Source organism: Pseudophryne corroboree, chromosome 3 (genome assembly GCF_028390025.1).
Source record: "Pseudophryne corroboree isolate aPseCor3 chromosome 3, aPseCor3.hap2, whole genome shotgun sequence".
NCBI lineage: Eukaryota > Metazoa > Chordata > Amphibia > Anura > Myobatrachidae > Pseudophryne > Pseudophryne corroboree.
Genome location: NC_086446.1, coordinates 302,454,101 through 302,479,708, shown reverse-complemented (window position 1 = coordinate 302,479,708; position 25,608 = coordinate 302,454,101). Strand labels below are relative to the sequence as shown.

Genomic DNA, 25,608 nt, shown 5'->3' with positions numbered 1-25,608 from the left:
CCTGTTAATTCTAACACAATCACAGGAAATGTTCCTGGACTATCTCCAACAGACAATAACATGTCTGCAGAGGCACGGATGGCTCATAAATTGGGCAAAATCATCTCTATTTCCGTCACAACGGATGACTCACTTGGAGCTGTACTGGATTCAAGTCTACAGAAAATATTTTTATCTCGGGACAAGATATCCAAGGTACAGTCAAGGACTAAGGAGTTGTTACACAGTCAAACAATATCAATCCACGCAGCGATGCGACTGATGGGTTTGATGGTGTCAACATTCAACATGGTGGAGTATGCACAATTCCACTCAAGACTTCTGCAGCGTCTGATTCTGGCCAGATGGAATGGAATACATCAGACAATAAAGAAACAGACTATGGTACTTCCACACAAGGTAAGAAAGTCATTAGCCTGGTGGCTACAAACATCTCATCTAGACAAAGGGAGACCCTTTTGGATATCAGATTGGGAGATCCTGACAACAGATGCCAGTCTTCAGGGCTGGGGAGCAGTGTCCGGAAGATTATGGTTCCAGGGACAATGGACCACAGAAGAAAGTTGCCTGCCAATGAATCTGTTAGAACTTCGGGCCATATACATTGCACTGATTCAGGCAAAGGACACTCTTCAAGGAAGACTAGTCCAGATCCGCTCGGACAATGTAACAGCGGTAGCGTACCTCAACCATCAGGGAGGAACGCACAGTCAAACAGCAATGAAGGAGGCAAGTCGCATACTAAAATGGGCAGAACTCCATCTTCCAGCATTGTCCGCAGTATTCGTTCCGGGAGTCCTAAACTGGGAAGCAGACTTTCTCAGTCGACACACACCATTCAAGCAACCGAATGGGCTCTACATCCAGAAGTCTTTCAGACTCTAGTAGACAAGTGGGGTTTGCCAGAGATAGATCTCATGGCGTCCCGTCTGAACAACAAAGTACCCGTATACGGGTCAAGAACAAAGGATACCGGAGCAATCTTTGTGGACGCCCTGTCAGTGAAATGGGATTTTCATCTGGCGTATCTGTTTCCACCGATCATCCTGCTACCCAGGGTGGTGAGGAAGATAAAAGAAGCAAAGGGTGCTATGATTCTAATAGCTCCGGCTTGGCCCAGAAGGCATTGGTACACAGATCTGCAGAGAATGTCGATGGATGCTCCACTTCTGCTCCCTCAACATCCAGATCTACTAATGCAGGGTCCTTGTTACCACAGGCATCTGGATCGACTATCGTTGACGGCATGGCTCTTGAAACCTCTATCCTGAGGTCAAGAGGATTCTCACAACAGGTAATTCAAACAATGCTCAGAGCAAGGAAACCCTCCTCAGCTCGCATTTATCACCGAATATGGCAGGCCTTTGGTCCTCATTCCGAGTTCATTGCTCGGTTGCTGCTTTTAGCAGCACTGCAAATGCTAAGCCGCCGCCCTCTCGGAGTGTATCTTAGCTTAGCAGAAGTGCGAACAAAAGGATCGCAGCATTGCTACAAAAAAAGATTGTGCAGTTTCAGAGTAGAGTAGCTCGAGACTTACTCCTATCTAGCGATCACTTCAGTCTGTTTAGTTCCTGTTTTGACGTCACAAACACGTCCTGCGTTCGGCCAGCCACTCCCCCGTTTCCCCAGGCACACCTGCGTTTGTATCTGACATGCCTGTGTTTTTCAGCACACTCCCGGAAAACGGTCAGTTACCTCCCAGAAACGCCCCATTCCTGTCAATCACTCACTGATCAGCAGTGCGACTGAAAAGCGTCACTAGACCTTGTGTGAAACTGCATTGGCTTTTGTGAAAGTACGTCGCGCGTGCGCACTGCACGCCATATGCATGCGCAGAAATGCCGATTTTTAGCCTGATTGCTGTGCTGCGAACAACGGTAGCTAGTGATCAACTCGGAATGACCCCCTATATTCATTGATGCAGAGAAAGAAATATGGACCCGAAATCTTTCCACATTTCTAGGGTTTTAGATTTCCTTCAGGCGGGAATGGATAAAGGTTTGAAGGTGGCTTCCTTGAAAGTACAAGTATCAGCATTGACTGTATGGTTCCAAAAGAAAATTGCCAATTTACAGGTTGTGCGTACTTTCTTCCAGGGAAAGCTGCGCACTCAACCTCCCTATGTTCCTCCTACAGTGCGTTGGGACTTAAATTTAGTCCTGAAAGCCCTTTCATTTGCTCTATTTGAACCACTTAATAAAGTGGAACTTAAATGGTTGACAGCTAAAGTTCTCTTTCTACTGACTATGGCATCAGCTAGAAGAGTATCAGGTTTAGAAGCGCTGTCTTGTTCTCCTTTTCTGACTTTTTATCCATATAAAGCATTTCTGGGTATCTTCCGAAGGTGGTGTCTAAATTCCACCTTAATGAAGAAATTGTAGTCCCGGATTTTCAGGTATCGGGACTTTCTGCGGGAGATGCGTCGCTGGACATAGTCCGGGCATTAAGGATCTACATGGATCGTATCAGTGCCATCAGAAAGACAGATTCTCTCTTCATTCTCTACGGATTTCACAAGAGAGGAAGGCATGCTACTAAACAGACGCTGGCAAGATGGCTTTGAATGACGATTTCAGAAGCATATTCTCGAGCTGATCTCCCTGTTCCGGATAATGTCTCTGCTCACTCTACTCGTAAGGTAGGTCCTTCATGGGCAGCACAAAATGGTGCTTCAGCAAAACAGATATGTAAGGCAGCCACAATGTCTTCCATTAACACATTCATTAGACATTATTTCTTGGATACTTTTGCCTCTCATGATGCTGAATTCGGGCGAAAGGTTCTCCTGTCCAGTCAGGAGCGTCCCCACCACTAAATTGCTTTGGGAAATCCCATTGTTATCCTGTGGATAACCTGTGGACCCTGCCGGAGAAATATACATTATGGTAAGAACTTACCATTGATAACGGTATTTCTCCTAAGTCCACAGGTTCCACAGGGATCCCACCCGGTCGCACCTGATTTGAGGATCTTTCTACTCACTAACCTCTTCCTTCTTGTACGGAAGGATGTGCATGTGTGTTCTTCTAGCCTGATTAGGGCTCTACATGATGCTCCTGCCTAAATGCTTTGGAATACAACTGATTTGCCTGAGACAGTGGGTGGGGATATATGGACGGGCCCGTTGCATCCTGGGAGAACTGAAAGCTTGTGATTGTTTGGTGTCAATCCGCTGTCGCTCCATCATATCCCATTGTTATCCTGTGGAACCTGTGGACTTCGGATAAATACCGTTATCAACGGTAAGTTCTTACCATAACGTATATTTTTCAAACATAGCCTGTAACATGACAGGAGCTGATTGACTGGTATTTTATCTCTCTCCAAGACAAAGTACATCTGCCCAAAATAGTTTAAAGTACCAGCCAAGCAGCTCCTAACTGTTATTTTTTAAACACAGCCTGTAACATGGCAGTAAGGAGCTGATTGGTTGGTACTTTATTACCATGCAATTTATCACTCTCCATGGCTTGATAAATCTGGGCCATAATGTCTTAAAAATTAGGGTAAAATTGTGACTACCTTTATTAATTGTGTAATTTTTGTGTGTTTCAATGGTTTTATTATGTTGGTATTACATTTGCTTGAGGGGGTCCTACAAAATTGCTTTTATTAAATCATTTAATTGCAGGATTAAAAAGTGATCCCATTTTAACAGGGCTGGATTAAGGGCCACATGGGCCTGGAGCTGAAAATATTCAAGTTTCTTTTGTGAGAAATGGGGGAGGTATGATCAATGCTGTGTGGGTGTGGCCAGAGAAATGTGCGCATATACATCCCCTACACTATCAGCTCCAATGTCTCTCTAACTATGTAAAAATGTTTTTAAAAAATTGCATAAATTTGTAAGAAGAATAGAAATGCAATCTTAATAGATATGATTTATAACCAACCATGTGGCCAGCTGGTGGCTAGTGATCATCATGATGCCATGATGATGGACCTATTTTTATGTGGAGGCCTGGAGCTGTAGCTCCATCCACCCCATTGTTAATCTGGCTCTGCATTCGAATTATACAAGATTATCTTCATGCAATGCCCATGACCTTATTCGTGAATGTTCAAAGCAAAAAATTGTTGTAAATATGGATAATATAAAATTTATTACAAAAATGTTATATGTAAATATTTTAAAGATTTGAAGGCTTTTGGTCTCCCCATACTCACCATTCCTCATGCTTATGCTATAGTTATATCTACTTGCAAATGTTAACATAAATTCAATGTACACCAGCAAAGCAACACCAGATGAGGTTGAAATCCAGTCCCATTATAAATGATGGAAATTCAATTTCCCACTGTAATTTACCGCAGGTTAATTGATCCCCGGGCAATCCAGTTAGCCCTGAAGTCTGCACTTATCCCCCCATCAGTATCCTGTTTTTGCAGCATAAGGACATAGGTCCATGAATTTATCACGGATTCTATGTGTTTTTGCCCGAAAACAGGTAAGTTTTCAGGGAGCTAAAAATGGGATCTAGTGGATTGCTCGAAAAAAAAAATTGTGGTAAAGTCCAGTTTTTAGCACCCCAAAATTACTGATGCTCATTAAATTCCCTCTTAAGCCTGATTTTCAGTCAGACTTATGTCCTGTTAAGGATGGAAGTAGCAAGTTTTTTTTATCATACAGTGCATACGCAGAAGAAAATTGGTGCATTTTTGCATACCTACGATTGATTCAGGTGCATGTTTTGATGTGTGAAATTGGCTGAAACCGGGCAGCAGCTAGGTGGTAACACACAAGACGTGTCTTGTAGGGGTGTCAGGGATGTGTAGCTAAATCTCTGTGCTGTTCTGAGTCACATGCTCAGAGAAGGGAACCCGGTTTCAGACCGATCTCTTGCACCTAACATGGGGATGGTACAAGTGTCAATACTAATGGCGAATGTTGCAGCTCAGAGGGTGGCACAGCTTCCCGCTCGAAAAATCACAAATTCTCGCATTAGCTGAATAGAATCTCAAATAGCATAAAGTAGTAAATCAGGCAACCATGGCTTCACGCAAGAGGGTCATTCCATGTCAGTTCATCCAGGCATGACAGATTTTCATGATACTTTGTATACTTAATACTACCACATAGCTACTAACCCATGTCAAATTTTTCCTATCTAGGCCTCACAGTTTTCGAGATATAGGGAGTCAAAGTTTTGAAAAATTGCTGGGAAATGCCACTCCTGATGCTCCATTTTTTTCTAAGGTGTATCTGGAAAAAAATTCACATCTCAGTGCTTAATCAACGTATCCCTTTGAAATATTGACCCTTTGTCAATCAGCATATGGAGATTTCAGTAAAAAAAAATGTTTTATCAATCTTGCCTGACTACGAGAGTTCATTATACATTGCTTTACTTCATACTTAATAATTTTTTTGATGCAAAACAAAAAGTGGGCTCGATTAGCATTATCAACCTAAGGCAGATGAGTTATCACATCCCTCTCTTTAAATTGAACCTTAAAGTATATTTTAAAAGGCTATGAAAGAAAAATAATGGGATTTTGATTGCCTGTATGGGGATACGGTCGTTAGGTCGACAGTCAGGTCGACCACTGAATGTCGACATGCATTAGGTCGACATGGTCAATAGGTCGACATGGCCTTTAGGTTGACATGTACTAGGTCGACATTAGTTTTTTTTTTTTATTAACTTTTTGTATTTTTTCATACTTAACGATCCACGTGGACTACGATTGGAACGGTAACCTGCATGGCGAGCAAAGCGAGCCATGCGAGGGGACATGGTGCACTACTTGTGGTTCCCCGTCACTTTACAAAGAAAACGATGCCAAAAAAAGTACAAAAAAACATGTTGACCTTCTAACCTGTCGACCTAGTACATGTTGACCTAATGACCATGTCGACCTATTGTCCCTGTCGACCTAATGCACGTCAACCTTCCATGGTCGACCTAATGACTGTCGACCTATGTTGTGTCTACCCAACGACCCATACCCCCTGTATGAGTATTTTAATGTTTAGTTCTTATTCTCTCATTAAAAAAATGAAAATTACCATTAGGTATGATTTTGCCTGCCAGGGGAGTATTTTCATTGTATATTTCTATGTATAAGTGCAGATTTCTAATAACACATAGGGGAGTTTTCAATTAGCTGTGATAATCCTTTTTTTTGCACGAAAAACTGTGATTTGACTGCAAATAGTTAAAGAACCCTATTCAATTTGCCGCAATAATTTATTGTCTATAAGTTTACCGTGAATTTAACTTCACCTATCTCAGCAGGTGCAAAGTTGTGGAAAATCTCTATATTAAGGTAAAAATGTCAGGATTTGCTTCAGAACCCCCTAGGACATCCCGTCCTCCCCTAATGACTATGTAGGCACTTTGACTAATTATTTTTAGCTGGCCAATAATGACATGCAACTTTTGGGGTGAAAAAGTGCAAAGTGACAGAATTCAGTGTTCAAGGTATGGGACAGGTATATTGGGGTGCTTTATGAGTGGGTCAAATATTTTTAAGCTTGCAGATGGGAGTAGTCAGTCTTTTTCCATTTTTTTCCCCCGTCTCCTTAAATGACCCAAATATAAACGTATACCCATTTATATGGACCTCGAATTTAATGAGAGCACTTGTTTTGCTGAAAAAAAAATAGCTTTTATATATTTTTTTCATTTTATTTTAAATGCGTAAAAAGGTCAAAATTTCAAAGTGAAAAGTGAATTAGGCACTGAGATGTGAATTTTTTTCCAGATACACCTCAGAAAAAATGGAGCATCAGGAGTGGCATTTCCCAAAACTTTGACCCCCTATAGCTCGAAAACTGAGAGGCCTAGAGAAGAAAAAATTGACATGGGTTAGTAGCTATGTGGTATTATCAAGTGTACAAAGTATAATGAAAATCTGGGCCGGTGGGTGTCATGCCTGGGTGAACTGACATGGACTGACCCAAGAACCAGTCGTGTTTACAGTCCATATCCCATTGTCAAATGAACAAGATTGGATTGTAAGCTTACCTTGTATTGTTTTGCCTTGTGCTTGCTTTATTTTACTTTACTTGATTGTGAGCCAGACTGAGGAACCCCTGCTTTCACCTTGATGCATGGCATTACAATTATTACGACTATTCCAGTGCCCTGCTTTCCTCTTTTTATTATAGATCTAGATGCAAGGATGACTTTGAGAGGTCTCTAGAGATATATCAGAGGTTGTGATCTATTACTCCTTTTGTGAGCAGCCAGACAGGTGACGTTGACGTTGGTATAGACTCTGTGAGGAGGTGGAAATCCTGCAGCAAAACATGTAAGGGGCTGGACGTGTCCTCTGGATACACATGCTTTCCATATTACCATAATACCACATGATTTGCTTCCAGTAATGGACACTTGTTTCCTGACCTATTGATCAGTAGAAAACATCTAACACCCCTGTATATGCATATTGATGAGTTGTTTTCACAATACAGTATATAAGTTATTTTACCATTACTTCTCAATTGTATCCGTATGTCACTGATATATCTCAAAAACTGCAAACATGTAATCGAAATTTAAAAAAATGGCAGCCGACATGGCATCCTCCCTGCAATCCTCAAACTCAAGTATAATTCCAGATTTTCAGTAGAAATATTTCTATTCCTCACTCTCCTTTATTCCCTTTAGTTAAGCTGTGGGAGTGCGTTCCCTGCATTGTCGGACTGGGGCATAAAGGGACCACCAGTGGAATGCAGTAGTAGGGGCCTATGCTTAGGGGTGTGGCCAGCCACCACAGAGGTTTGGCTAACCATTAGACAGCATGGGCTGGGCTCCTATTAGAAATATATTACATGCATGATAATTTATCATGTTAATGCACTGTAGAAATTACATCATAGTCCTGTGCAGAATAATGCAACATATACTGTATATAATATATACATAAATATATAAATATAATTTCAAGCGCACAGTATGGAACCTGATCCCTAGAGGAGGAGGTGAGCCCTCAGACAGTGGGGCTCACCAGGGGTCTCCCCTGTACCCCTGTGGGCCAGTCTGACCCTGGTTCCCTGTGACCCCCAACCCAGTGACGTGCGGTGGGGTAAGGCAGGCCACCACACTGTACCTGAAGAAAGCCAAGCCTCCACAATGCCTAATTTTGAGTAGTCTGCAAGAGAGTACTATTTTGGCCACTCTATCTGCTCCTGTGCTATTCAGTAAGGCCTGTTAAGGGCCCTACACACTGGCAGATCCGCCGCCGAGCTGCCCGACGGCAGATACGGACGAAGGGCGAACCAGCGGTGACGGGGGGGTGAAGTTTCTTCACTCCGCCCGTCACCCTGCTCCATAGCAGTGCATGCAAACATATTGGCCTGCATGCACAAGCGATGGAGCACCAGCGATGAACGAGCGCGGGGCCGCACTTCGTTGCTGCCTCCACACTGAAAGACAAGAACGGTATCTCATTCGTTAATGAACGAGATTGTTCATATCTTTCAGTAATAGTGCCCAGTGTGTTGGGCCTGTTAGTCTTGGCGGATCAGTGGTTTACTACTGTGTGATGGTGATTGAAGTGGAAGTGCTCTGTCTGTGGCCTATAAACGATCCTTTGTTGGGGATTGATTATCTTTAGTGATCAATATCTGCAGTTAAAGTAAAGGCCCATAAACACTAGATGAGAAAATGAAAGATATCGCTCACAAGGGCCGATCTGAGTGAAATCTTTTACAATCTCATCTAGTGTGTACACTCAATGTTGTTAACGATGCGCGCTTCCGCACATCATTAACGACCCCCTTCCTCATCTGAATGTGTACAGATGAGGGAGGTCCTCATTAACAACAGCCATGCTGCAGATGCATCATGGGCTTCGTTCCCCCCGCCATCGCACCCTTCCCCGTTGGCGTCCGCAACATTTTAAGTCTTCAATATTTAAACAAAACAACTTAAAGCTAAGTCTTCAATATTTAAACAAAACAACTTAAAGCAAAGGATGCTTCAAGTTGTTTTGTTTAAATATTGAAGACTTAAAATGTTGCGGAGCTCATATTTAAATGACTTATTTCTAACTTTGGCACTTAACATTTTGGAAGGATTTTAATTGCAATATTACAGTACATCTTAATAAATCCTAAATCATATGCTACACTGTGCAGGAGTGTGGAGTACAGTAAATGATCAGTCTCCATGTACAGTATTAGGGTGAGCTATCATATTAATACTATTTCCTCTTCCATCTCTTGGTTTGCTACACAGAGGAAATGGCTCAGTCCTCAGCACTGCGTACAGAATATCTGATGTCTGGGATGCGGACTCCCCCTGCTAGGAGGAATAGCAAGCTGGCAACACTGGGCAGGATTTTCAAACCCTGGAAGTGGAGAAAAAAGAAAAGTGAGAAGCTGAAACAGTCATCTGCAGGTAGGAGTGAGTGAGGACCCCTTGTGTCTCTGATCACATACCTAAGGAAGATTAACATACAATGACATTGTCCCCCTGTTTGGCTGCTGTAGTAAACTTTCCAAGTTTTTTTGAGCAACTTATTAATTTCTTAAAGAAAAGGTACAATCTCACTTTTTGCACTCCAATTGTCCCTTCACTTGAGTTGTCCTCACACCGATATCAGGGTTTACATGGAACAAAGAATTAAACATATCATAGTGTAATACTGTGTATAACCAAAGTTCTTTCCACTGTGTTGACGAGGAATAAAGTGATGGAGAACAGTCCCAGAAGAGATCAGACGTCCACCTTCTTATAGGGTCACCAGAGTGATGTGATGGGGACTTGACAGATTTCTTACATGTATGCTTACTTGTATCAATATAGTAGAACACCCATAAAGGTTTCTTTAATGAAGATGATGTTCTTCTTAAACCATATGATGCAGATGGATGCCACTCATGCAGCATTATGTGAAAATTAAAAAAGGGAGGCCAATTAGGGAAAACCAAACCCTTTTTATTTCTTAAAAAATACAAACAGACAAACAGTCATACCCACATTGGGAAACAGAGATGGACTTCAGCTGACAAAGTAAAATCCGGAAATTACAATGCCATATGTTCCCCTCAGTGGATATGCTGGTGTTAAAACATCAATGTAACACTGTATCAACGCGTTTCGACGCACGGCGGCGTCTTTATCAAGATTAGACAGTGTGTTTAACTATAATACAAAAAACATCAATAAGAAACTTTTCCATATGTTATAAAATTCCCATATAAACATAACATAGAACATACCACTGGCGTGCAGCCTCTCACATAGGGTCAGCTGGATGAAATGAATCCCAAACTGACCTCCCTTAAATAGCAGAGAACTAATGTGTTTTTAACCAATGGGTTAGAATCTCAATTGATGGACATTTGAATGCACCAATAAGATGTAAACCATTTAGGGTTTATTTACATAATTGGCGCCAACTACGTGCTTAAATTCTTCTAACACTATACACCTGCTGCCTATCGCCATGGTAACATATCCGGACTACTGCTTAAACCAAGTCACATTTCCTCCGTGCACTGTCCGACAGCGCGTCCCGCTGTCATAGCAACCTGGCCGGAATTTCCAGAGTCAGGATCACGTGACACACGCTACCTCCCCCAATCTAGCGTGCGCCACACCCGACGGCCCCATCACCATCTCCATGGCTGCAGGCTAAATAAACAGCCGTATGTAGTCACGTGTCCCAGATTACTTCAACCTATCGCGTTTCCATAGTAACCCGTCGTATCTACGCGCATGGGATAACATGGCTCGCATCCTTCCTCTAGATTCTACATGTATAATGTCAACCAACATACATATGATTTAAGATTAATAATAGATCCTAGGGGCGGACACATTTATACTCACTATGGCAAAATTTTACCCATTTCAAAGATGGCCACCGGGATTACACAGTATTAAAAATTAAAAATTACATAATGGAATATAACATTAAAACAAACACTAAACCACAATCTTCATATATTAACCATGATTTTGAATTTGATTATGAAGAAAAAGATGCACTGATATAACTAAGAAATGCACTATATGATAAAATGTCCTTAGCCATTTTCAAAAATGGCCGCCATAATTAAACCAGCCCTGCATAGTATGAGCAAAACAATCGATTTAGCAATGTCATATACCCAAATAATAATAAACAATATATGAAATAATATTGATGCAAGAAAATATAGAATATGTCACAAAAACCATCTAATTTCGAAATCATGATTAAGACCATGGGGTTTGAGACTGTTAAATTCATAGATATTTCTCATTTCTGCCTTTGTAAACCTGTTGTCTCTATCCCTTGTTCGCCAATTGTTTTTTATCCATTTTATGGCACAAAAACTTTTTATCCCTTTTACTGACATCTCATGTTTCTCTTTAAAATGTAATGAAAAAGGATGGTTTATATTTCCATTGGTAATGTTCCGAGCATGTTCAGCCCATCGAATCTTCACCTGGCGTTTTGTTTTTCCTATATATAGTAAATTGCATTTGCATATTATACCATATATCACGTAGTCTGTATGGCATGTGATAAATTCATCTATTTTAATAGTTTTCTTATCCCAACAGAAATTGGTCACTTTCGACTCACGGCTTGGGCAGGCCTTGCACATTTTACAATCCCCACATCGATAAAAACCTTTATTTCTGGGAAGGAAACGTTTCCCATCCATATGTAGTGCACTAGATACAAGATTGTTTTTAATGTTTGGTGCCCTCCTATAGGTGAATTTGGGTTTCTCAGGTAATACTTTCTTTAAGATCTCATCTTTCAGAAGAATCTTCCAATTATTCCTAATAATGCCTTCAATCCTTTTATGTTGTTTATTAAACTGTGTATTGAAGGATACTTGAAAATTGGAAGTATTCCTAGCTGTCTTATCCTTGCTCTTTAATAATGTAAGTCTATCTATCCTACCAACTTCTTCTGATGTTTGGAAGAGTTTAGCTGCCTCATACCCCTTATCTGCAAAATTTTTAACCATAATAGAAGCTTGTTCTTTATATTTAACATTATTCGAACAATTCCTGCGTAATCTCAGCAGTTGGCCTCTAGGTACATTCTCTAGCCAAATGGGTAAGTGGTTGCTATCCAGGGGTATATATGTATTGCAGTCAGTGGGTTTTACATAATTGCTAGTGGTAAGAACTCCTTCCAATACTTCAATATTTAAATCCAAAAAGTGAACAGACACTCGGCTACTATCAAATGATAACTGGATATTTAAATTGTTATTATTCAAATATTGACAAAATTCATGAAGGGTAGATTCATCGCCCCTCCAAATGAAAATAATATCGTCAATGTACCGCCACCACCGCACCAGGTTCGCGCCCCAGCCATGACCAGTCCACACATGAGACTCCTCCCATCTGGACATAAATAGATTGGCATAGCTGGGCGCGAACCTGGTGCCCATGGCGGTACCGACTAACTGTTTGTAAAAAGAACCATCAAAATTAAAATAATTGTTTTTGAGAATAAATGATATGCCATCAAGGATGAAATTGGACAGTGTGTTGTCAAAGTTTGCTTGATCCAATGTGGCCTTAACAGCTTCTAAACCATCTGTATGAGAGATGATAGTGTACAGGGAAGACACATCAGCAGTTGTAAGAATATAATCATCTTCCCATTGTATATCTGAAAGATGATTTAATATATCCCTAGTATCCTTAAGGTGTGACTTTCCCTGTGTCACAAGGGGCTGCAGATGATAATCTATATATGCCGATAAATTCGACGTAATGGAATTAGTCCCTGCCACTATTGGCCTCCCAGGCGGATTAGTGGTACTCTTGTGAACTTTGGGAAGAAGGTACAACACTGGTATCGAAAAATTTTCATTTATCAAATATTGTGCGACCCCTTCATCAATGGTTCCAAAATTCACATACTGACTTACCATTTGATCAAATGATTTGAAAATGTTACTTGATGGATCCCCTTTAAGTTTTACATATGTGACCCCATCCTCAAGTTGTCGTAAACCTTCTCTAATGTAATTTTCCCTGTCCAAAATGATAATCCCCCCCCCCTTATCCGCTGGTTTCAGGATAATCTCATGGTTCTCTTGTAGATTTTTGAGGCATTGCCGTTCTTTCTTATTCAAATTGTTAATCTTATTGGGGGCTGCTTCTTTAAGCTGATTAAATTCCTCCAAAACACTTTTGTAAAACGTGTCTACAAAACATCCTTTGCTATGGATGGGATAAAAAACTGATTTTTTCTTAAAAGGGGTAAATTGTTTCTCTATCTCCTGTTCTGTGCCATCCTTGAAAAACCTTTTCAAAGATAATTTTCGGATGAACTTTTGTAAGTCTACATATAAATTGAAATGATTAATATCATTGGTAGGGCAGAATTTAAGTCCTTTTTTTAGGACATGGGATTCTATCTCATTCAGCACATATTTACTAAGGTTAAAAATTTTGATCCCTCTATTTTATCCACTGTATCACTAGTAACACCAACATCAGTGTCCTGTTCCCCTAATATTTCCGGACTATCACCAGATTTCTTATTTTTCCTTTTCAAAATTTTAGAGCATTTTCCTCCTCTTTTACCTCTCTTTCTGTCCTTGGGATGTATATTATTGGTGACACTTAATTTAGTCTCCTTTAATGGTATCTCTTTAGGAAGTGTGTCTTCCCTAAAAAATGTTGTTCATCATCATAGTTGGATTGTGTTCTAAATCTCCCCTTTGGTGTATTGGTTACCCATGTGTTATGACCCACATTTTCAGAATGAAACTTCCTCGTTGTGGTCTCATTTCCACGATAACGTGGCCACTGACGTTCTCTTTTTTTGTCCATACTCTCTCCCAAATGATCTACCCCTTTGATTGGTAACAGGGAACCTATTAGATTCATCTTTTTGATTCGTTAAAGGAGACCTGTAAGATGTATACTCCGGTTTATAATGGGAGACTTGATCTGATCTCTGATACCTTCTTTGAAACCGAGGTCTAATTCTTTGAGGGAGTGGATTGTAATCCCTCCTTGTTGGTGGCATGGGGGTTACACTATTTTCTTCCTCAATATTAGCACCCTTACTTTCTTTGTTTCCGTTTTTATCCCTCAAGAATTTTTTCTTTTTTTTATTGATAAGTTCTCTCTCACTTTTCTGTATCTTTATTGTAAAGTGTTTTGTACTTTTCCGTATCTTTAAATGGAAAAATGAGAACTTCATGTTGCTTAATTTGATCTTCAAGCTGTTTCATCTCACTCCTCCTTTCTTGTAAAATTAATTGATGAACTTATCAATAAAAAAAAGAAAAAATTCTTGAGGGATAAAAACGGAAATAAAGAAAGTAAGGGTGCTAATATTGAGGAAGAAAATAGTGTAACCCCCATGCCACCAACAAGGAGGGATTACAATCCACTCCCTCAAAGAATTAGACCTCGGTTTAAAGAAGGTATCAGAGATCAGATCAAGTCTCCCATTATAAACCGGAGTATACATCTTACAGGTCTCCTTTAGCGAATCAAAAAGATGAATCTAATAGGTTCCCTGTTACCAATCAAAGGGGTAGATCATTTGGGAGAGAGTATGGACAAAAAAGAGAACGTCAGTGGCCACGTTATCGTGGAAATGAGACCACAACGAGGAAGTTTCATTCTGAAAATGTGGGTCATAACACATGGGTAACCAATACACCAAAGGGGAGATTTAGAACACAATCCAACTATGATGATGAACAACATTTTTTAGGGAAGACACACTTCCTAAAGAGATACCATTAAAGGAGACTAAATTAAGTGTCACCAATAATATACATCCCAAGGGCAGAAAGAGAGGTAAAAGAGGAGGAAAATGCTCTAAAATTTTGAAAAGGAAAAATAAGAAATCTGGTGATAGTCCGGAAATATTAGGGGAACAGGACACTGATGTTGGTGTTACTAGTGATACAGTGGATAAAATTGAGGGGATCAAAATTTTTAACCTTAGTAAATATGTGCTGAATGAGATAGAATCCCATGTCCTAAAAAAAGGACTTAAATTCTGCCCTACCAATGATATTAATCATTTCAATTTATATGTAGACTTACAAAAGTTCATCCGAAAATTATCTTTGAAAAGGTTTTTCAAGGATGGCACAGAACAGGAGATAGAGAAACAATTTACCCCTTTTAAGAAAAAATCAGTTTTTTATCCCATCCATAGCAAAGGATGTTTCGTAGACACGTTTTACAAAAGTGTTTTGGAGGAATTTAATCAGCTTAAAGAAGCAGCCCCCAATAAGATTAACAATTTGAATAAGAAAGAACGGCAATGCCTCAAAAATCTACAAGAGAACCATGAGATTATCCTGAAACCAGCGGATAAGGGGGGGGGGGGATTATCATTTTGGACAGGGAAAATTACATTAAAGAAGGTTTACGACAACTTGAGGATGGGGTCACATATGTAAAACTTAAAGGGGATCCATCAAGTAACATTTTCAAATCATTTGATCAAATGGTAAGTCAGTATGTGAATTTTGGAACCATTGATGAAGGGGTCGCACAATATTTGATAAATGAAAATTTTTCGATACCAGTGTTGTACCTTCTTCCCAAAGTTCACAAGAGTACCACTAATCCGCCTGGGAGGCCAATAGTGGCAGGGACTAATTCCATTACGTCGAATTTATCGGCATATATAGATTATCATCTGCAGCCCCTTGTGACACAGGGAAAGTCACACCTTAAGGATACTAGGGATATATTAAATCATCTTTCAGATATACAATGGGAAGATGATTATATTCTTACAACTGCTGATGTGTCTTCCCTGTACACTATCATCTCTCATACAGATGGTTTAGAAGCTGTTAAGGCCACATTGGATCAAGCAAACTTTGACAACACACTGTCCAATTTCATCCTTGATGGCATATCATTTATTCTCAAAAACAATTATTTTAATTTTGATGGTTCTTTTTACAAACAGTTAGTCGGTACCGCCATGGGCACCAGGTTCGCGCCCAGCTATGCCAATCTATTTATGTCCAGATGGGAGGAGTCTCATGTGTGGACTGGTCATGGCTGGGGCGCGAACCTGGTGCGGTGGTGGCGGTACTTTGACGATATTATTTTCATTTGGAGGGGCGATGAATCTACCCTTCATGAATTTTGTCAATATTTGAATAATAACAATTTAAATATCCAGTTATCATTTGATAGTAGCCGAGTGTCTGTTCACTTTTTGGATTTAAATATTGAAGTATTGGAAGGAGTTCTTACCACTAGCAATTATGTAAAACCCACTGACTGCAATACATATATACCCCTGGATAGCAACCACTTACCCATTTGGCTAGAGAATGTACCTAGAGGCCAACTGCTGAGATTACGCAGGAATTGTTCGAATAATGTTAAATATAAAGAACAAGCTTCTATTATGGTTAAAAATTTTGCAGATAAGGGGTGTCACAATCCTGACTGTAGGTTTATATTTGGTGACTTACCCCTGCCATCTGTCCTGGATCCTGTGTCTTTTCACTCACGGAGTTAAACAGCTTGTCAGCACTATGAGTATTCCTGAGTTCTCTGCCTGAGAGGTAATCAGCTCCACCTGTGGTGGTCTCCTGTGTGAGGCTGAATTCAGTAATCTAAAAGCAAGCATCCTGTGTTTTGCAGAAGTCCAGGCTTCAGTGTTCTCTTGGCCTGCTAGGCCTCATTCTACATTACAGCCTTGGCTAGAGTAGTCACATGTCAGTGACATCACCTAATCCTGCCCACCAATCATCAAGGACCAGGAAGTATAAATCAGGAGGCTGAGTTACAATCTGGGCCAGTTCCTTGTGTCACATACAGCCTTGTGTGAGTCTGAAAAGCTGAGCTCCCTAAAGGTAACCTTTGTACCTAAGTTCCTGTGGAAACTCTGTTCCCTTGTTACCGTATGGTTTACCTTTGTGTTGCCATTGATTTCACCATTTCCCTGAGTCTCAATGTAAAGGCACAGCTGCAGTGTTTTGTCTTAAAGGCACAGTACAGAATTCCGTGTTCTCCACTAATACCACAGTTGTCGTGTTTCAGTTTTACTACTGTTGTAGTTGGGATCTCCAGAGCTCAGTACCTCCGTGCCTCAGCACCTCCGTGCCTCAGCACCTCCGTGCCTCAGCACCTCCGTGCCTCAGTACCTCCGTGCTTCCAGCACCTCCGTGCCTCAGTACCTCCGTGCTTCCAGCACCTCGTGCCTCAGTACCTCAGTACCTCCGTGCTTCCAGCACCTCCGTGCCTCAGCACTTCCGTGCCTCAGTACCTCCGTGCTTCCAGCACCTCGTGCCTCAGCATCTCCGTGCTTCCAGCATCTCCGTGCCTCAGTACCTCCGTGCTTCCAGCACCTCGTGCCTCAGTACCTCAGTACCTCCGTGCTTCCAGCACCTCCGTGCCTCAGCACTTCCGTACCTCAGTACCTCCGTGCTTCCAGCATCTCCGTGCCTCAGTACCTCCGTGCTTCCAGCACCTCGTGCCTCAGTACCTCAGTACCTCCGTGCTTCCAGCACCTCCGTGCCTCAGCACTTCCGTGCCTCAGTACCTCCGTGCTTCCAGCACCTCCGTGCCTCAGTACCTCCGTGCCTCAGTACCTCCGTGCTTCCAGCACCTCGTGCCTCAGCATCTCCGTGCTTCCAGCACCTCGTGCCTCAGCATCTCCGTGCTTCCAGCATCTCCGTGTTTCAGTACCTCCGTGCCTCCACGCACCTCAGTGTCTCCACGCACCTCAGTGCCTCCACGTACCTCCGTGCCTCCACGCACCTCAGTGTCTCCACGCACCTCAGTGTCTCCACGCACCTCAGTGTCTCCAAGCACCTCAGTGTCTCCAAGCACCTCAGTGTCTCCAAGCACCTCAGTGTCCGCAAGCACCTCAGTGTCCGCAAGCACCTCAGTGTCCGCAAGCACCTCAGTGTCCGCAAGCACCTCAGTGTCCGCAAGCACCTCAGTGTCCGCAAGCACCTCAGTGTCCGCAAGCACCTCAGTGTCTCCAAGCACCCCGTTAGCACAATTATACCTGGTATTCTTCACTGATTCATCAGTGCCTTTCCAGTTCTGTCTTTCAGGAGACCTTCAGCATGCCTCCTGTCTGCCGACCTAATCCTGCATGAGGAGAATCTAGATTCGGCCATCTCTGCTGCGGTTCCTCTTCCCAGTCACCGGAGGAAACCCTGAGTCCACAGCATTTCAGAACCAGGTCAGTGGTAGTATTCACATAATCCTCCAGTCGCCCGCACAGACTTCACTACACCGGGTTCACAAAAACCTCAGTCATGACAGTAGGAACTGGCCACATGGACCCGGCCGAAAGTGTTAGTCTGACGCATGACCTCCTAAGCAATATTGCAGGACGCTTGGAAGGTCTGGAGTCGACTCAGCATCGATTGGCACAGTGTCTGCAGCGGAATTCGTCCTCCAGTGATTCTATGACCTTCTGCTCTAAGACTCCTGACCAACTGCAGATTTTCTACCAGATGTTACTACAGTTACAAGAACTTTTGCCTAGTATTCTCTCTGTGATGCCTGATCTCTTCAGGAATACTACCAACGTTGTTGATCCTGTTTTGTCCCATCCAGTTAATAGAGTCTCTTCCTCTGCGCAAGGGAAAGTTTTTCATCAGAGCTATCCACGGCCCAAGCTCTCTGAAGCTGAACGTCAGCGGCGTAAGGAGCTACATCTCTGTCTTTACTGTGGAAATTCTGGTCATTTTGTTAAAGACTGCATTCTTCGCAAGCCAGGTAATAGTGACAAATCTCAGTATCATAGTGCTCATGTCTACAAGTCATCCACAGTATCCGATTCTTCTGCTGCTGACGGGGGTATCAAGAAGGCTACTCTTCTGAGAGAGACTCAAATTTATGACTGGGGTCCGGTGGTTAAAAGACCTTATCCCAAGTTGGGTGTCCAGAGAAGAATGTTCAAGCCATTTACAGTCACAGAGGAGTCCGTGTCCACAGCCCCAGGAGGGGCGTCTTCAGAGCGTCCAGCCCCAGGAGGGGCGTCTTCAGAGCGTCCAGCCCCAGAGAGTCTTCAGAGTGCTGCCCAGCCAGTGAGTCTACAGAGTGCTGCCCAGCCAGTGAGTCTACAGAGTGCTGCCCAGCCAGTGAGTCTACAGAGTGCTGCCCAGCCAGTGAGTCTACAGAGTGCTGCCCAGCCAGTGAGTCTACAGAGTGCTGCCCAGCCAGAGATTCTACAGAGTGCTGCCCAGCCAGAGATTCTACAGAGTGCTGCCCAGCCAGAGATTCTACAGAGTGCTGCCCAGCCAGAGATTCTACAGAGTGTTGCCCAGCCAGAGATTCTACAGAGTGCTGCCCAGCCAGAGATTCTACAGAGTGCTGCCCAGCCCCGTGAAGAGGGGGCTCTTGCCTCAGCCCAGCCCCGTGAAGAGGGGGCTCTTGCCTCAGCCCAGCCCCGTGAAGAGGGGGCTCTTGCCTCAGCCCAGCCCCGTGAAGAGGGGGCTCTTGCCTCAGCCCAGCCCCGTGAAGTGGGGGCTCTTGCCTCAGCCCAGCCCTGTGAAGAAAGGGCTCAGCCCGTCCCGGTTCCAGCCGGTCCAGCAATACTCCAGGCCCTGCCTGGTCAGTCCGTCCCGGTTCCAGCCGGTCCAGCAATACTCCAGGCCCTGCCTGGTCAGTCCGTCCCGGTTCCAGCCGGTCCAGCAATACTCCAGGCCCAGCCTGGTCAGTCCGTCCCGGTTCCGGCCGGTCCAGCAATACTCCAGGACCAGCCTGGTCCGTCTCCTTTGGCTCCAGCCAATCCAAGTATCCTCGGATCCAATCCAGTCCTACTCGTCCAGCCAAAGCTTTCTTCAGTTTCATCCTCTAAGCTTTCGTCTGATGGTTTTCCACCTATTTACTTTGATGGAGATTTATTGCAATATGCCGCTCTGGTTGAACAATTTCTCTCTCGGATGGAGTCTGATCCTTTAGGTGCAATAACTCCTTCCAACGTTACTCGATATCTGTTCCTGGCATTCAGAGGAAGAGCTTTGGAGTGGGCCAACATGCTCTTTGAGAGTAATGATCCTGTGTTCCATGACTTACAGACTTTTAGTAACGCTGTAGTTAAAGAATTTAGTCCTAAACCTTTGGAACCTTCTACAGTTTATTCCTCAGTCCTTTCGGATGAAGGAAATTCCAGTCTTGTCTATGATGGATGGTCTACCTGTTCTGAAGATGAAGATCAGGAAGACTTCTAAAGAATCCAGCTTAAGTTTTGTTCTGGACCCTCTGGTTTCCACTTTTTAGAAGCTTTGTGTACAAGTTATTCATCAAGTTCCTCTAAGATTCAAGATGGGTGTCCGGAGTCCACCCTTGAAGAGGGGGATACTGTCACAATCCTGACTGTAGGTTTATATTTGGTGACTTACCCCTGCCATCTGTCCTGGATCCTGTGTCTTTTCACTCACGGAGTTAAACAGCTTGTCAGCACTATGAGTATTCCTGAGTTCTCTGCCTGAGAGGTAATCAGCTCCACCTGTGGTGGTCTCCTGTGTGAGGCTGAATTCAGTAATCTAAAAGCAAGCATCCTGTGTTTTGCAGAAGTCCAGGCTTCAGTGTTCTCTTGGCCTGCTAGGCCTCATTCTACATTACAGCCTTGGCTAGAGTAGTCACATGTCAGTGACATCACCTAATCCTGCCCACCAATCATCAAGGACCAGGAAGTATAAATCAGGAGGCTGAGTTACAATCTGGGCCAGTTCCTTGTGTCACATACAGCCTTGTGTGAGTCTGAAAAGCTGAGCTCCCTAAAGGTAACCTTTGTACCTAAGTTCCTGTGGAAACTCTGTTCCCTTGTTACCGTATGGTTTACCTTTGTGTTGCCATTGATTTCACCATTTCCCTGAGTCTCAATGTAAAGGCACAGCTGCAGTGTTTTGTCTTAAAGGCACAGTACAGAATTCCGTGTTCTCCACTAATACCACAGTTGTCGTGTTTCAGTTTTACTACTGTTGTAGTTGGGATCTCCAGAGCTCAGTACCTCCGTGCCTCAGCACCTCCGTGCCTCAGCACCTCCGTGCCTCAGCACCTCCGTGCCTCAGTACCTCCGTGCTTCCAGCACCTCCGTGCCTCAGTACCTCCGTGCTTCCAGCACCTCGTGCCTCAGTACCTCAGTACCTCCGTGCTTCCAGCACCTCCGTGCCTCAGCACTTCCGTGCCTCAGTACCTCCGTGCTTCCAGCACCTCGTGCCTCAGCATCTCCGTGCTTCCAGCATCTCCGTGCCTCAGTACCTCCGTGCTTCCAGCACCTCGTGCCTCAGTACCTCAGTACCTCCGTGCTTCCAGCACCTCCGTGCCTCAGCACTTCCGTACCTCAGTACCTCCGTGCTTCCAGCATCTCCGTGCCTCAGTACCTCCGTGCTTCCAGCACCTCGTGCCTCAGTACCTCAGTACCTCCGTGCTTCCAGCACCTCCGTGCCTCAGCACTTCCGTGCCTCAGTACCTCCGTGCTTCCAGCACCTCCGTGCCTCAGTACCTCCGTGCCTCAGTACCTCCGTGCTTCCAGCACCTCGTGCCTCAGCATCTCCGTGCTTCCAGCACCTCGTGCCTCAGCATCTCCGTGCTTCCAGCATCTCCGTGTTTCAGTACCTCCGTGCCTCCACGCACCTCAGTGTCTCCACGCACCTCAGTGCCTCCACGTACCTCCGTGCCTCCACGCACCTCAGTGTCTCCACGCACCTCAGTGTCTCCACGCACCTCAGTGTCTCCAAGCACCTCAGTGTCTCCAAGCACCTCAGTGTCTCCAAGCACCTCAGTGTCCGCAAGCACCTCAGTGTCCGCAAGCACCTCAGTGTCCGCAAGCACCTCAGTGTCCGCAAGCACCTCAGTGTCCGCAAGCACCTCAGTGTCCGCAAGCACCTCAGTGTCCGCAAGCACCTCAGTGTCTCCAAGCACCCCGTTAGCACAATTATACCTGGTATTCTTCACTGATTCATCAGTGCCTTTCCAGTTCTGTCTTTCAGGAGACCTTCAGCATGCCTCCTGTCTGCCGACCTAATCCTGCATGAGGAGAATCTAGATTCGGCCATCTCTGCTGCGGTTCCTCTTCCCAGTCACCGGAGGAAACCCTGAGTCCACAGCATTTCAGAACCAGGTCAGTGGTAGTATTCACATAATCCTCCAGTCGCCCGCACAGACTTCACTACACCGGGTTCACAAAAACCTCAGTCATGACAGTGGGTATGAGGCAGCTAAACTCTTCCAAACATCAGAAGAAGTTGGTAGGATAGATAGACTTACATTATTAAAGAGCAAGGATAAGACAGCTAGGAATACTTCCAATTTTCAAGTATCCTTCAATACACAGTTTAATAAACAACATAAAAGGATTGAAGGCATTATTAGGAATAATTGGAAGATTCTTCTGAAAGATGAGATCTTAAAGAAAGTATTACCTGAGAAACCCAAATTCACCTATAGGAGGGCACCAAACATTAAAAACAATCTTGTATCTAGTGCACTACATATGGATGGGAAACGTTTCCTTCCCAGAAATAAAGGTTTTTATCGATGTGGGGATTGTAAAATGTGCAAGGCCTGCCCAAGCCGTGAGTCGAAAGTGACCAATTTCTGTTGGGATAAGAAAACTATTAAAATAGATGAATTTATCACATGCCATACAGACTACGTGATATATGGTATAATATGCAAATGCAATTTACTATATATAGGAAAAACAAAATGCCAGGTGAAGATTCGATGGGCTGAACATGCTCGGAACATTACCAATGGAAATATAAACCATCCTTTTTCATTACATTTTAAAGAGAAACATGAGATGTCAGTAAAAGGGATAAAACGTTTTTGTGCCATAAAATGGATAAAAAACAATTGGCGAACAAGGGATAGAGACAACAGGTTAGCAAAGGCAGAAATGAGAAATATCTATGAATTTAACAGTCTCAAACCCCATGGTCTTAATCATGATTTCGAAATTAGATGGTTTTTGTGACATATTCTATATTTTCTTGCATCAATATTATTTCATATATTGTTTATTATTATTTGGGTATATGACATTGCTAAATGGATTGTTTTGCCCATACTATGCAGGGCTGGTTTAATTATGGCGGCCATTTTTGAAAATGGCTAAGGAAATTTTATCATATAGTGCATTTCTTAGTTATATCAGTGCATCTTTTTCTTCATAATCAAATTCAAAATCATGGTTAATATATGAAGATTGTGGTTTAGTGTTTGTTTTAATGTTATATTCCATTATGTAATTTTTAATGTTTAATACTGTGTAATCCCGGTGGTCATCTTTGAAATGGGTAAAATTTTGCCCATAGTGAGTATAAATGTGTCCGCCCCTAGGATCTATTATTAATCTTAAATCATATGTATGTTGGTTGACATTATACATGTAGAATCTAGAGGAAGGATGCGAGCCATGTTATCCCATGCGCGTAGATACGACGGGTTACTATGGAAACGCGATAGGTTGAAGTAATCTGGGACACGTGACTACATACGGCTGTTTGTTTAGCTTGCAGCCATGGAGATGGTGATGGGGCCGTCGGGTGTGGCGCACGCTAGATTGGGGGAGGTAGCGTGTGTCACGTGATCCTGACTCTGGAAGTTCCGGCCAGGTTGCTATGACAGCGGGACGCGCTGTCGGACAGTGCACGGAGGAAATGTGACTTGGTTTAATCAGTAGTCCGGATATGTTACCATGGCGATAGGCAGCAGGTGTATAGTGTTAGGAGAATTTAAGCACGTAGTTGGCGCCAATTATGTAAATAAACCCTAAATGGTTTACATCTTATTGGTGCATTCAAATGTCCATCAATTGAGATTCTAACCCATTGGTTAAAATCACATTAGTTCTCTGCTATTTAAGGGAGGTCAGTTTGGGATTCATTTCATCCAGCTTACCCTATGTGAGAGGCTGCACACCAGTGGTATGTTCTATGTTATGTTTATATGGGAATTTTATAACATATGGAAAAGTTTCTTATTGATGTTTTTTGTATTATAGTTAAACACACTGTCTAATCTTGATAAAGACGCCGCCGTGCGTCGGAACGCGTTGATACAGTGTTACATTGATGTTTTAACACCAGCATATCCACTGAGGGGAACATATGGCATTGTAATTTCCGGATTTTACTTTGTCAGCTGAAGTCCATCTCTGTTTCCCAATGTGGGTATGACTGTTTGTCTGTTTGTATTTTTTAAGAAATAAAAAGGGTTTGGTTTGCTATAATTGGCCTCCTTTTTTAATTTTCACATAATACTGCATGAGTGGTATCCATCTGCATCATATGGTTTAAGAAGAACATCATCTTCATTAAAGAAACCTTTATGGGTGTTCTACTACATTGATACAAGTAAGCATACATGTAAGAAATCTGTCAAGTCCCCATCACATCACTCTGGTGACCCTATAAGAAGGTGGACGTCTGATCTCTTCTGGGACTGTTCTCCATCACTTTATTCCTCGTCAACACAGTGGAAAGAACTTTGGTTATACACAGTATTACACTATGATATGTTTAATTCTTTGTTCCATGTAAACCCTGATATCGGTGTGAGGACAACTCAAGTGAAGGGACAATTGGAGCGCAAAAAGTGAGATTGTACCTTTTCTTTGCTACATATTGTATTTATAGGTTGGTGTCCTATTTGGTACTGTCTATTTGCTGCTCTTTTGCAGCGCCTTAGGAAGGATCTCTTTTTCTTTTGTCATTATTATTTTCTTAGCTGACACATGTCAATATCTACTGATCTAAGTAAACACAATTACTCCCATTTGACTGTGTAGCTATTTACTGGGGCTCATTTAAAATTTAAATTGAGTATTTTTATTTACATTTTATGAAGATACATAAATAAAAGGGGGGAAAAAGAAAATAATTCAAAGTACAATACAATTTGAAAATATCTAGCCATTGGCTACCTGTATTCTACCGTTTTCAATATAAAATACTGTTACTTACACATAAGGCTATTAACCATACTACACCAACATACTGTACATCTCTTCGCTTATCTCAAAATATCTCCCAACCCGGCCCCGTCGCTCTTCACAAGATCTATGTCTCTCATCCACACTCACTACTTGCTCCCATGCACAATTACAGGACTTTCTCGGCCCACTCTGTGGAATGCTCTACCACTTACATTAAGACTCTCCTCTAGTCTTCAAACCTTCAAGCGTTCCCTGAAAACTCACCTCTTCAGACAAACTTATCAAATTCCAGAACCGCTCACATTACCTTCAGAGCTTTCCTATCCAAATATATCTCCACAGTACAGTCCACACATATCCCCCACATTTAATTCTTCACTCTCCCTTCCTCCTGACCCTGGTTCATCACTGCTGTGATGTGATATCATACAGCCCACCAAGAACCTTTGCAATCTGGTGGACTATTATGCAATAGATAGCACCTATCCTTGTGTATCAATGACTATTTCCACATAGATTGTAAGCTTGCGAGCAGGGCCTTCTACCTCTATGACTGTTTGTTTTTACCCAGTTTTGTCTTCTAATTGTGTCCAGTTGTAAAGCGCAACGGAATTTGCTGTGCTATGTAAGAAACTGTCAACATTTATATATATATATATATATATATATATATATATATATATATATAAAATAGAAAATGCGCTTTTAATATGAACATAAGGGCATGCTATAGTACAGTCTGTATAGGTTGAGAGTTTACGATTGAGGAGAAATGATGGT

The 25,608-nt window shown here is 42.7% G+C and overlaps 1 protein-coding gene across 11 annotated transcripts in view; it reads left to right on the top strand.

Moving 5' to 3' along the window:
• The window catches only part of PHACTR3 (phosphatase and actin regulator 3), a 419,279-nt gene that overhangs the window by 80,440 nt on the left and 313,231 nt on the right, over nucleotides 1–25,608 (top strand). For 6 of the 11 annotated variants that reach the window (XM_063959370.1, XM_063959361.1, XM_063959362.1 and 3 more), the window contains exon 2: nucleotides 9,189–9,350. In XM_063959370.1, coding sequence (XP_063815440.1) covers nucleotides 9,189–9,350 — 162 coding nt within the window. Of the gene's footprint in view, nucleotides 1–6,708; nucleotides 6,812–7,114; nucleotides 7,258–9,188; nucleotides 9,351–25,608 lie in introns of all 11 variants that reach the window. The other 5 variants (XM_063959364.1, XM_063959366.1, XM_063959368.1 and 2 more) reach the window with 3 other exon arrangements.